At 38.5% G+C, this 12,981-nt stretch overlaps 2 protein-coding genes across 10 annotated transcripts in view; one reads left to right on the forward strand and one right to left on the reverse strand.

Annotated features, from left to right (window-relative positions):
• Nucleotides 1-1,534, forward strand: part of NLRC4 (NLR family CARD domain containing 4) — a 49,580-nt gene extending 48,046 nt beyond the window's left edge. Inside the window, exon 9 of the mRNA XM_086327532.1 lies at nt 1,031-1,534. Coding sequence (XP_086183658.1) covers nt 1,031-1,323 — 293 coding nt within the window. The 3' untranslated portion in view covers nt 1,324-1,534. The remainder of the gene's footprint in view (nt 1-1,030) is intronic.
• A 3,213-nt stretch (nt 1,535-4,747) lies between these two features.
• Nucleotides 4,748-12,981, reverse strand: part of SLC30A6 (solute carrier family 30 member 6) — a 48,943-nt gene continuing 40,709 nt past the window's right edge. For all 9 annotated transcript variants that reach the window (XR_015137262.1, XM_086327533.1, XM_086327538.1 and 6 more), the window contains one exon: nt 4,748-8,245. Coding sequence is in view for 8 of the 9 variants with exons in the window: in XM_086327533.1 (XP_086183659.1) it covers nt 7,745-8,245 (501 nt within the window). In the remaining variant the exon portion in view is untranslated. The remainder of the gene's footprint in view (nt 8,246-12,981) is intronic.

A 12,981-nucleotide genomic window follows, 5' to 3' on the forward strand; every position in this document is an offset into this window, starting at 1 on the left:
ATTTCCTTGCAGTCCAAGGGACTCTCAAGACTCTTCTCCAACACCACAGTTCAAAAGCATCAATTCTTCAGTGCTCAGCTTTCTTTATAGTCCCAACTCACATCCATGCATGACTACTGGAAAAACCATGGCTTTGACTAGATGGACCTTTGTTGGCAAAGTAATGTCTCTGCTTTTTAATATGCTGTCTAGGTTTGTCATAACTTTTCTTCTAAGGAGCAAGTGTCTTTTAATTTTATGGCTCCAGTCACCATCTGCAGTTATTTTGGAGCACAAAAAAAGAAAGTCTCTCATTGTTTCCATTGTTTCCCCCTATATTTGCCATGAACTGATGGGACCAGATGCCATGATCTGTTTTCTGAATGTTGAGTTTTAAGCCAACTATTTCACTCTCCTCTTTCATCAAGAGGCTCTTTAGTTCTTTTTCGCTTTCTGCCATAAGGATGGTGCCATAAGGGCAGTCCTTGGAGGAGGTATTTTAGAGTGCCCTATTCTATAAGGAAATTCCTGAAGAGTTAAAAGAGGGTGAAAAATAACAACCCCAAAACTCTTTATCTTGAGATACTGAAGGAGTTTACTTACTGAAGTTTACAGTTTGGAACATTTCATACCCAAAGAAACAATCGTTAGGTAGCGTATGCTTCTCCAGAAGAGGAAATGACGTAATGTTGCCAAAGTCTGACTCCAGTTTTGAAAACAGGTACTGAATATTTCAATTGTCTCTCCCACGTTTCAATTTTTACACAATTTATCTTCCATTACTTGGAAAAGTCAGGAAAAGAGAAAAAGTATATGTCATTTATATTGGTTTCCTATAATTGCTATTTATCAGATTCCCTTACACTTTAGGAAAAATATAATTTGTAAATATAATGAACCAGGTCTATAATCACTTTTCTAATTACACAGAGAATTTCTTTCTTAAGCAAAGCACTAGTCCAAACATAGCCATTTCTCTTAAAAAACAAACAAACAAACAAAAAAAAACACCTTTTTTCCAGTTAATGGATTTATTTCTGTTTTTATTCAGGTGTATTTTTTGAAAAGAATCCTCTGGAAAACTTCCAGCAGTTGGATTTGGCAGGAAATTGTGTAAGCAGCGATGGATGGCTTGCCTTCATGAGTGGATTTGAGAATCTTAAGGAACTAGTGTTTTTTGACTTCAGTACGAAAGGACTCTTACCTGATGCATCATTAGTCAGGAAACTTAGCCACGTGTTATCCAAACTAACTTTTCTGCAAGAGGTTCAGCTTGTTGGGTGGCAACTTGATGACGATGATGTCAGTGTTCTTAAAGGTGCTTTTAAACTAGTAATTGCTTAAATAAAGGGTACCCTAAGCCTCTGAATGCTCTGGGGACTCCATTACTTTCAGCCTGGTGATTTAAAAATCTTTGCTTAAAAAAACTGCCCCAGGTGCCCTGCAGACTTATAAGAAATGTATGCTTACTGTTGTAAGTTACCGAGATGTTTGGATTGTTTCTTTAAATTGCATGATTGCAATAAAGGCCTGGCTAATAAAAATATGGAACAAACTTTGCTCATATACTTCAAGGGTCTGAAAGTAAACAGCAATCCACTATATATCTAAAAATTATCCTTCTCAAGAGTGTGTGTCTAACTCACCCCTTCTAAACGTTTTCTTCTTTTATGGATATCAGGATGATGTGGAGCATCATCACCTTCTTAGCCGGCCTCTTCCATGGAAATCAACTTTCTTAATTTCATCACTCAAATAAAAAGGAGACAGAAAACAGGAGGATGCTAGGAAACTGAGGCCAAAGAAGAGGAAGTGGGAGGGCGTTTAACTTGATGACATGTATAAACAGGTGAATTTAACTCAGATGACCATTTTATCTACTATTGTGGGCAAGAATCCCTTAGAAGAAATGGAGTAGTGATCACAGTCAAGAGTCTGAAATGCACTACTTGGATGCAATCTCAAAAATGACAGAATGATCTGTTTGTTCCCAAGGCAAACCATTCAACATCACAGTAATGCAAGTCTATGCTCTGACCAGTAATGCTGAAGAAGCTGAAGCTGAACGGTTCTATGAAGATCTACAAGACATTCTAGAACTAACACCCCAAAAGATGTCCTTTCCATTACAGGGGACTGGAATGCAAAAGTAGGAAGTCAAGAAACAAACATCTGGAGTAACAGGCAAATTTGGCCTTGGAGTACAGAATGAAGCAGGCCAAAGGCTAATAGAGTTTTGTGAAGAGAATGCATTGGTCATAGCAAACACCCTCCTCCAACAACACAAGAGAAGATTCTACACATGGACATCAACAGATGGTCAATACCAAAATCAGATTGATTACATTCTTTGCAGCCAAAGATGGAGAAGCTCTATACAGTCAGCAAAAACAAGACCAGAAGCTGACCGTGGCTCAAATCATTAACTCCTTATTGTCAAATTCAGACTTATATTGAAGAAAGTAGGGAAAACCACTAGATCATTCAGGTATGACCTAAATCAAATCCCTTACGATTATACAGTGGGAGTGACAACTAGATTCAAGGGATTGTATCTGATAGACTGAGTGCCTGAAAAACTATGGATGGAGGGGTTGGTGACATTGTACAGGAGGCAGGGATCAAGTGCAAGAAAGAGAAATGTAAAAAGGCAAAATGGTTATCTGAGGAGGCCTTACAAATAGTTGAGAAAAGAAGAGAAGCTAAAAGCAAAGGAGAAAAGGAAAGATATACTTATTTGAATGGAGAGTTCCAAAGAATAGCAGGGAGAGATTAGAAAGCCTTCCTCAGTGATCAATGCAAAGAAATAGAGGAAAAGAATAGAATGGGAAAGACTAGAGATCTCTTCAAGAAAATTAGAGATACCAAGGGAACATTTCACGCAAAGATGGGCACAATAAAGGACAGAAATGGTATGGACCTAATAGAAGCAGAAGATATTAAGAAGACATGGCAAGAATACACAGAACTATACAAAAAGATCTTCATAACACAGATAATCATGATGGTGTGATCACCTAGAGCCAGACATCCTCGAACGCAAAGTCAAGTGGGTCTTAGGAAGCATCATGATGAACAAAGCTAGTGGAGGTAATGGAATTCCAGTTGAGCTATTTCAAATCCTAAAAGATGATGCTGTGAAAGTGCTGCACTCAATATGCCAGCAAATTTGGAGAGTTCAGCAGTGGCCACAGGACTGGAAAAGGTCAGTTTTCATTCCAATCCCAAAGAAAGGCAATGCCAAAGAATGCTCAAACTACCGCACAACTGCACTCATTTCACACACTAGCAAAGTAATGCTCAAAATTCTCCAAGCCAGGCTTCAACAGTATGTGAACCGTGAACTTCCAGATGTTCAAGGTGGATTTAGAAAAGGCAGAGGAACCAGAGATCAAATTGCTTACATCCACTGGATCATCAAAAAATCACAAGAGTTCCAGAAAAACATCTAATTCTGCATATTGACTATGCCAAAGCCTTTGACTGTGTGGATCACAACAAACTGTGGAAAATTCTGAAAGAGATGGGAATACCAGACCACCTTACCTGCCTCCTGAGAAATCTGTATGCAGGTCAAGAATCAACAGTTAGAACAAATGGACATGGAACAACAGACTGGTTCTAAATCAGGAAATGTACTGGTTCCAGTACGTCAAGGCTGTATATTGTCACCCTGCTTATTTAACTTATATGCAGAGTACATTGAGAAATGTTGGACTGGATGAAGCACAAGCTGGAATCAAGATTGGCAGGAGAAATATCAATAACCTCAGATACACAGAAGATACCACACTTATGGCAGAAAGCACAGAAGTAAAGAGCCTCTTGATGAAAGTGAAAGAGAGTGAAAAAATTGGCTTAAACCTCAACATTCAGAAAATTAAGACCATGGCATCAGGTCCCATCATTTCATGGCAAATAGATGGGGAAACAATTGAAACAGTGAGAGACTTTCTTTTTGCGGGTCCAAAATCACTACCGATGGTGACTGCAGCCATGAAATTAAAAGACGCTTGCACCTTGGAAAGTTATGACAAACCTACACAGCATGTTAAAAAGCATAGATACTATTTTGCCAACAAAGGTCCGTCTAGTCAAAGCCATGGTTTTTCCAGTGGTCATGTATGGATGTGAGAGTTGGACTACAAAGAAAGCTGAGCGCTGAAGAATTGATGCCTTTGAACTGTGGTGTTGGAGAAGACTCTTGAAGAGTCCCTTGGACTGCAAGGAGATCCAACCAGTCCATCCTAAAAGAAATCAGTACTGAATATTCATTGGAAGGACTGATACTGAAGCTGAAACTCCAATACTTTGGCCACTTGATGTGAAGAACTGACTCATATGAAAAGACCCTAATGCTGGAAAAGACTGAAGGCGGGAGAAGACAGAGGATAAGATGGTTGGATGGCATCACCGACTCAATGGACAAGAGTTTGAGTAAACTCTGGGAGTTGGTGATGGAGAGGGAGACCTGGCATGCTGCAGTCCATGGGGTCACAAAGAGTCAGACTCGACTGAGCGACTGAACTGAACTGAACTGATAAATAGGTCACTTCTATCAGCTACTTGAAGGGGATTCCTGTTTATCCTTGTATTCTCTTCAGTCTCAAGAATAGCAGGTCACCAAAATTTATATACTATATGCACATTTACTTAGTACAGTGCATGGCATGTACTATACTCCTGACGAGCATTTGCTGAATATGAGATAAAGTTACCAATAAATAGCTATTGAAACAAACAGGCCAAAATTATTTAAAAGCAGAGAGAAAGTTCACGAATGTTCTTTATTCAAATAGTTTAATTCAAACAATTTGGAATGTAAAAGTATTTTCTTGTATAAAAAGCAGATCAGGCTCCCCCCGCAAAATCAGCAATCTTTAGTTAAGCAAAAAATTGGCAGTTTATGAGTAGCTCAATCAGATGCTTGAATGAGTAGCTAAACCAGTTGCTGATACATGTATGCAATTCCATCTGTGACTTCAGAGATTAAAGAAGAAAAAATGGATCCCATTCTTTCGTACCCTGTGAAAGGTCAGAGTACCCTGTCCTAATCTTTTCCCCAACACCTCCCAAAATAATCCTTCCTCACAAAGAAAGAAGTCTAAGAAAAATCTGTTTAAGCTAAACAGATTTAAGTTGAGGCAACTCTGAAATACACAAAAACCAAATGTCAGCCTTTAGTTTACTCTCTGTTCTCATGGCACCTCAAATTAATGGCTTGGGTGTTGGCATAGGTAACACTTGGCCTCTATGTTGAGGTAGTCACTAAAAAGAAATTCTTGGTACAATATTCTATTTCACAAGTGGATATATTTTCTGCAGATTTAGTAATACAGTTTTAGAGCTGACAGTTTATAGATCAACTACTTCATTCCCCACCCTAACTTTACAGATGAGAAAGCTCAGAGGAGTTAAATGACTTACCCATGGTTATAAAACTACTCAAACAGTGGCAGCATCAGGACTGGAATCCAAATCTCTTGTCTTCCAGCCCAGTGTTTTCCTCCATTATAAAACAGTAATTTCTCAAACAAGATTAATCACACTCCATGGAACTTGCTCTTAATCACAAACCATGGGTCAAGTTTTTAACTCAAACGTGCTTCCTGGTCTAGCTTCATGTAACTCCATGGCAAGATTTACCAGTTAGGCTACTAAATCAAGGCTTACACTGGCCAAGTTTCTTATTTTCATATCCAGAACCTATCCAAAGGTTGGCAAATAAGACTTCTTTATATAATAATGCCTGGAGCAATGCCACCTGCAGCAATTGGCATTATCAAATTTCGGCAAGTAGAGCCAACCCTTCAAGACCCACATGCAACTTCTCAAGTAGTGCAGTCGGTTATCAAAGCACCTTTGGAAGGACAACAGAACAGATGTAACCTCTGAATGAGTGTTGAGGAAACAGGCATTTAACCTTGTACAGAACTGTGTTCAGTACCCGGGCACTTTAAAAATCCCCTGGAGACGGAGAAGACATGCATAGAGTGGCAGCACATACCTCTTAATCATCATTCAGTACAAGGCAGTTCTTCAGATTTCACGCATGACCCAAATTCACATTTAGATGAGATCAATGGAGGAAAAATCACCCTGTAATAGTAGACCAATAATAGGTATAGAAATAGTTGGAGGACGAAAGATAAATGTCAAGGAACAGGTTGCCTTATCACATTTATGTTTCGTTTTCCCCAGCGGTCAAGGTGGCATGGGCTCTATTTCTTCAGCAGGTCAAATGGCTGAACAGGGCTGCAAATGTCAAAGACAACGATCAACTCCTCATCAAGCAAAAGTTACTTGGGACCTGGTCACTTATTGTCACAGCGTGACTACAATTCTACTTGACAGAGATGGCTTCTTAGATGTTTATTACTCCACTGTAAAGAAACAGGAATTTGGGAGGGTTGCTTATATTTAAAAGAGGATGAGTTGATTGAAGAAAGTTGCAAATTAAAAAAAAAAAACAAAAACACTTCTCTAGATAGTTGCTGATGGCTGGAAATGTCACAAATCTCCAGGAGTACTGAATTCTAGAAAAGCTGAATCCACTCTCAAAATCCAATTTTAAAACCTAAGTATAAAATGCATGATAAAACGAGAAAAAAAAAATCATAGGTAATTTGTGACTGTTGCTTGTTATACTTTTTATAAGTAATACTTGCCATGTTGGAAAGTCCTTAACATTTGCATTTGGAAAATAATTTAAAAATAAAATAATCTACATGATTCTCACACTTCATTATAAATGTTAACAATTCACTATTTTCAATAAAGCAGAACAAAATAAATTAGAAACTGCCTACTGCAGATCTAACCAGTACTTATAAACCTAAGGTGCACTAGGTTTTGGCAAAATTACATAATTTAAATTCAAATTGTTCATGCAACTTTGAAAAAAGGATCAAAAAGTACTACATTGCATGTAATTCCACATATTTTGGTAATATATGTGATATTTTGTTAATAAAATGAAAAATCAAAGTCAACCAATAAAAAGGTGACAGGAAGGATAAAAATCTATCATTATCTCAGTATTTAATTAAATGTAAGACTGAAAATTGGGATTCCTTCACTGCATATCACTTAAGGATAAGATGTTTATTTAACCAAAATAAGATATTGTGAGACTGATGGGTCACTTACAAATGTATTGAAATTTTTTAATGAGAAAAACTATTAAAAAACTGATAATTAAAAATTTTTAACTGTGCCAGATAGTAAAATATGTTTCAAAATTTCTGATAAAAATGTTTGCTTTTACTTTGCATACCACAGGAGGACCTCAAAGAAAAATGTAGCAATTAAGTTTGGAAAACCTATAAAAGAGACTTTTACTTTTAGAATAGACATTTTTTTCCTTTCCTAAAATGTGTACTCAAGAAGCAAGTTTATAAATTTCACTGAAGAAAGCATTATATTTTTAATAATGTGACAAATCTACTCCATCAAGTGGTTCTCTTATAAAGGTAATGTTATATCACGCTGCAGTCAACTACAAAACCAAAGATAGCAAAATTCAAATTTAGAGAACACGCTTTCTAAAGGAAGCCTATTTAAAGTCTATAACATTTAAAAGGTTCTCACTGCCCCAAATGTTTTACAAAAATATAGTTTCATTGGTTTCATGAAATGTGAACAAGCCTACTACTCTCTAACATTTAGAGTAAATGATTGAACAGTCGATGCAAAGTGGATTACTAAATAAACTGAAACTCAAGGAGTCAATATTCCTCATAAAAATAAATTAAATTATAGTACATCATGGTCTTGGTTGTCCAATTCTATTGTTAGTTCCATATCTACTCGGGATATTTGTAAAACCAGTCCTGAATCCTTGGGTTGCTCCAATGCCTGGAACTCCAAGTCCTTGATTAAGCACGCTGCTATAAGGTGCGTGTCCATGATTAAGACCCAAACCGTAAGGTCTTGTTTGCGTATTTAGAAGAATAACTGGGCTCACATTTTTTCCAGGGGTGTTAAATGAAAATTCTGGAGGTGGACTACTAGGTTTAGTTGGAGTTGATGTGACAGGGTTTGAATCATCAGTACCCTTAAGAGGAGGCATTGGGATTACGTGATGATCTGTAAAGTTTAGGACATTGGCTGCAACAGGCCCAGACAGTAAGGCAGGCCTGATCCAATCATCCTTGAATATCTGAACAGTCAGAGTAGATACAAGCGTGTACAGCCTGTTGGTCACATGAGCAAGAACCATTTGTTCATTGGCATCTCGTCGAATTCTCACGTGAACTGATCCAGCCTAAAAGGGACAAAATCATAAGAAAAAGACTGCTTACAATTATACTACTGAAAATTCCATTGGAAAGAAACATTTTATTGATATTCCTTAAAAACTACTTTAGTAGTAATTGTTGATGTAAAGAGTTAATAAAATAATTTATGACTCTAAATAAAATATAACATTAAAATATTAAAAAAAGAAAGAAATCCATGTAGGAGGAAGGCAGGTATATAGCAATAGAAGGCAGAACACAAATGAAGTATATGGAAAAATGCACTGCAAGGGCAGAGAAGGTAGCTATTAATTCCAGTTGAGGAAGACTTCAAAAGAAGATGGCATCTGATCTAGGGCTGGGGATTAAATGAAATCTCAAAAGGTAGAGACAGGCATTCTAAGCTGGGGCAACAGTACTTGAAAACATGGCATGTTTGGGCAAGAATAAGCAACATTACTATATAAAAGAAGTACAGTATTTCAGGAGGCAGAAAAGAAATGAAAGAGAAAAGACAGGAAGAAAAGGAGGAGGAAAGGAGGAAGCAAATAAGGACAGGAAGAATGTAAAGAAGAAAGAAAGTTTAGGTAATAAAGTTAAAAAGAAAGGCTAGCTGTAGGGTTCTAAAAATCATGAATAAGGAGTTTTAGTTGCAGCAATCCAACAGAAGTAAGGTAATCAGAGTTCAGAAAAATTACAGTTATGGATAACTGCTAATTATTTAGGAATTGACTAAAACAGTCTAGGTTAGGAATGGAGAGGCCAAGATAGGACAGCTATAGTGGGACTACAGAGGGACAAATGATTTCATGATATTCCAGGGGTTGGATAGAAGTGGGAGACTTTGATTTCAACTGGATATAAATAATGAATGAGGGAGATGAACTTATCAAAAGACAATCTCAAGGTTTCTAGCCTAGGTTACCAGGAGGATAGAGAGCCCAGGCATTAGAATGACAGTCAGAAGTATGTTTACTAACTTGATAAAATGGTCATTACACATCTTGTCTTCAAAAGATAATAAAATAGTAGATACAATAATTATATTTTGATTAAAACAAACAAAAATATCAAGAATGGTATCATATGATCATCTTAATGGATGCAGAAAAAGCACTTGGCAAAATTCAACACCCATTCATGATAAAAACTCTCGACAAAGTTGGTATAGAGGAAACATACATCAAAACAATAAAGACTATTTATGACAAACACGAGGGCTTCCCAGGTGGTTCAATGGTAAAGAATCCACCTGCCACTGCAGGAGAACAGGAGATGTGGTCCACAAGATCCCCTGGAGAAGAAAAGGGCCACTCACTCCAGTATTCTTGCCTGGGAAATTCCATGAACAGAGGAGCCTGGTGAGCTATAGTTCTCAGGGCTGTAAAGGGTTGACATGACAGTGACTGAGTATGCACGCATGCATGCACACATGCATGACAAACACACAACTGACATCATACTCAATGTGAAAACCTGAAAGCTTTTCATCTAGGATCAGGAACAAGACGAGGATGTCCACTCTTGCCACTTGTATTTAACATAGTACTGTAAATTCTAGCCACAGCAATCAGAGGAGAATAAGAGTAAGAGGCATCCAAAATGGAAGAGAAGAAGTAAAATCATTACTGTTTGCAGAAGACATGATAATATATATAGAAAATCCTAAAGAGTACACAAAAAACTATTAGAACTAATAAATGAATTCAAAGTTTCATGATATGAAACTAATATGGAGAAATCTGTTGCGTTTCTATATACTAAAATCAAGTATCAAAAAGAAAAATCAAGAAAATCGTATTTACAATTAAATCAAAAAGAGTAAAATATCTAGGAATAAATTTAACCAAGCAGGTAAAAGACACACTCTGAAACTACAAAACTGATGAAAGAAACTAAAGATGATACTAATAAATGGAAAGATAGTTTGTGTTCGTAGACTGGATGAATTAATATTGCTAAAATGTCCACACTACCTAAAGCACATTCAGCCATGACATTTTTCACAGAACTAAAACAAATAATCCCATATTTTATGTAGAACCACAAAAGACCCCAAATAGCCAAAGCAATCTTGAGAAAGAAGAAAGGTATTATGCCCCCTGCCTTCAAACTGTTAGGTAGCTAGAATAGGAAAAAGGAGTCCAAAATAGCGGTGGCCAAAAAACAAAGAAAGGAAAAAGCCCGAAAAAATAGAACAAAGGAAGGTCCAGGGACAGGAATGAGAACCTCAGGTGAAACAAACAGCCCTCCTGGCTAGCCCAATTTACATAGGGCAGGCTCAGGAGGAGGAGCAAAGAACATAAAAAGAGGAGCCAAAATTGAGCTCCTCTCTTCTTTTGGGTCGGCCGGCCCTCACACCTCAAGGATGTGTTTTCCTTTGCTTGCCAAATAAAACTGAGCTGTAACCAAGCTGTAACACTGGTTTGCCATTTAAACTGAGCTGTAACTGAGCTGAAACACTGGTCTGCCGCTTCAGATTTTTGCTGTGGTGAGACAGAACCGAGGAAATTATACACTCCCCCAACATATCTGGCTCCGTGACTTGGATTTAATTTGGCTGAAACAATCTTGGCTCGGTCTCCCCAAGGCGGAGGCCAAGCACACCAGAAGCCCAACTTGGTGAAAACTCACGTGATGGAAGCTGAACATGAAGAAAACCCAGCGCAGTGGCAGTGACAAGAAGCCTAGCGTGCTGGAAACCAGGACAGCAAAAACAAACTCGACAGAAAGCGCAAGCAGCTCAGTCTCAGATTTCAGAAGACCTCTGGTTAAGGAGGTCTTTGCTCCGATGGCTGGAAGGACATATGGCTAACAAAATCTAAATTCCTTTACAATCTCTAATTTCTTGTTTCCCCAAACCCCGTGAATGGCAGTGGGTGCAACTGAGGGACTCTGCTAGGGGCTAGTCCCCAGTGTGTCCCGAAGGCTCTACTGTCGGTTGCACCTTGTAGCTGTTGCCTAAGTGAGTGGGGGTTCTTCTGTCCTTAATCTTTTTTGTGCCAAGGATCAGGCCAATGAAAACTGTGAACACAGGTCAGATATTTAGCAGATTTTCCAGCAGGTTATGAAGGGGATTCCTCGGCATGTTTTTCCCACTGCTTTTTTCCTCCTGTCCTTCAGCTCCTCTCTCCATCTATGCCACTGCTTACAAAGTATTGGGCAGATCATCATCTTTCCATTTCTGGAAGTTGTGTTTGAAACTGTTTACCTAAGACTGGGAATCAAACCCACATGGCAGGGATTCTGTGCTATGCTTAGTCACTCAGTCATATACGACTGGGACTTAAGCCCAGCCAAAACCCAGGGTGCCTGGTTTCAGGACCTAATGAAGCTCAGGGTCTTGATGTCTCATTGCAAAAAAATTCAGTGAGAGACACAGCAATAGGTAAGAGGTAGATTTGTTCGGATTCAGAGAGATGCACAGTCCAGAGTGTGTGATTTCTTATGCTAAAGAGGGAGGGTCATTCTAACAATTGGAGAACCACCCACTCCTCCATCTTTTGATAGTGCCTTGGAACTGTCCTGGTGCCTCTGGGTGTGTCATTAAGCTTGCAGATTGAGAATCAAGGTTTAGTTAAATTTGTCTTGGACCCATTTAATTTTAATCGGTTTATGTTATGCCCTTGGGCTACGTCATTCTCTCAAAAGTTGCGCCCTGCCCCCTTCCCTCCTGTTTCATGCTCTTTTCCTGAGCCCTGTCTGCACCCACAATGTTGCCTCTACTATCTTTGGGAGAGACAACCAGAAAATAGCTGGCCCTTGGGAGGGAAAATACTACATAATATCCAATCCCTCTAGATAGTCAGGCCTTCATCTTCCATGTTTCCTACAAAATGTGCAACAACAGCAGCTCTCAGTGAACCTGCTAGGGCAGGTGACAGGTGCCTACTAGAAGTCTATCTGTTGGCGGTATCCATTCAAGGGCAATTGGGCTTCCAGGGACAATGTCTGCCACTTTGGGAGTCAGCCCTGTAGGCCATCTGGCCCAAATCCTTATCACCCTTGTCCTAAGTTACAAACATAGCCCCAGATCAAATCTACACTCTACTTTTATGGAACATCTAGTCTATTGCTTCTTATCAATTTGTTCTTAAACCACTTACTAACTCCTACAACCAGGACTCTGCCTCCTTGTAGGCAACATAACTCCATCCCACTTATATTAAAATACTCTTGATGAACTACGGACGGAGATTCGTGACATTGTATAGGAGACAGGAATCAAGACCATCCCCAAGAAAAAGAAATGCAAAAAAGCAAAATGGCTGTCTGAGGAGGCCTTACAAATAGCTGTGAAAAGAAGAGAAGTGAAAAGCAAAGGAGAAAAGGAAAGATATACCCATTTGAATGCAGAGTTCCAAAGAATAGCAAGGAGAGATAAGGAAGCATTCCTCAGCTATTAATGCAAAGAATTAGAGGAAAACAATAGAATAGGAAAGACCAGAGATCTCTTCAAGAAAATTAGAGATACCAAGGGAACATTTCATGCAAAGATGGACTCAATAAAGGACAGAAATGGTATGGACCTAAGAGAAGCAGAAGACATTAAGAAGAAGTAGCAAGAATACACAGAAGAACTGTACAAAAAAGATCTTCACGACCAAGATAATCACAATGGTGTGATCACTTACCTAGAGCCAGACATCCTGGAATGTGAAGTCAAGTGGGCCTTAGAAAGCATCACTACAAACAAAGCTAGTGGAGGTGATAGAATTCCAGTTGAGCTATTTCAAATCCTGAAAGATGATGCTGTGAAAGT

Source organism: Bos grunniens, chromosome 11 (assembly GCF_055505025.1).
Source record: "Bos grunniens cultivar Pamir isolate PY7600 chromosome 11, Bosgru_T2T1.0, whole genome shotgun sequence".
NCBI lineage: Eukaryota > Metazoa > Chordata > Mammalia > Artiodactyla > Bovidae > Bos > Bos grunniens.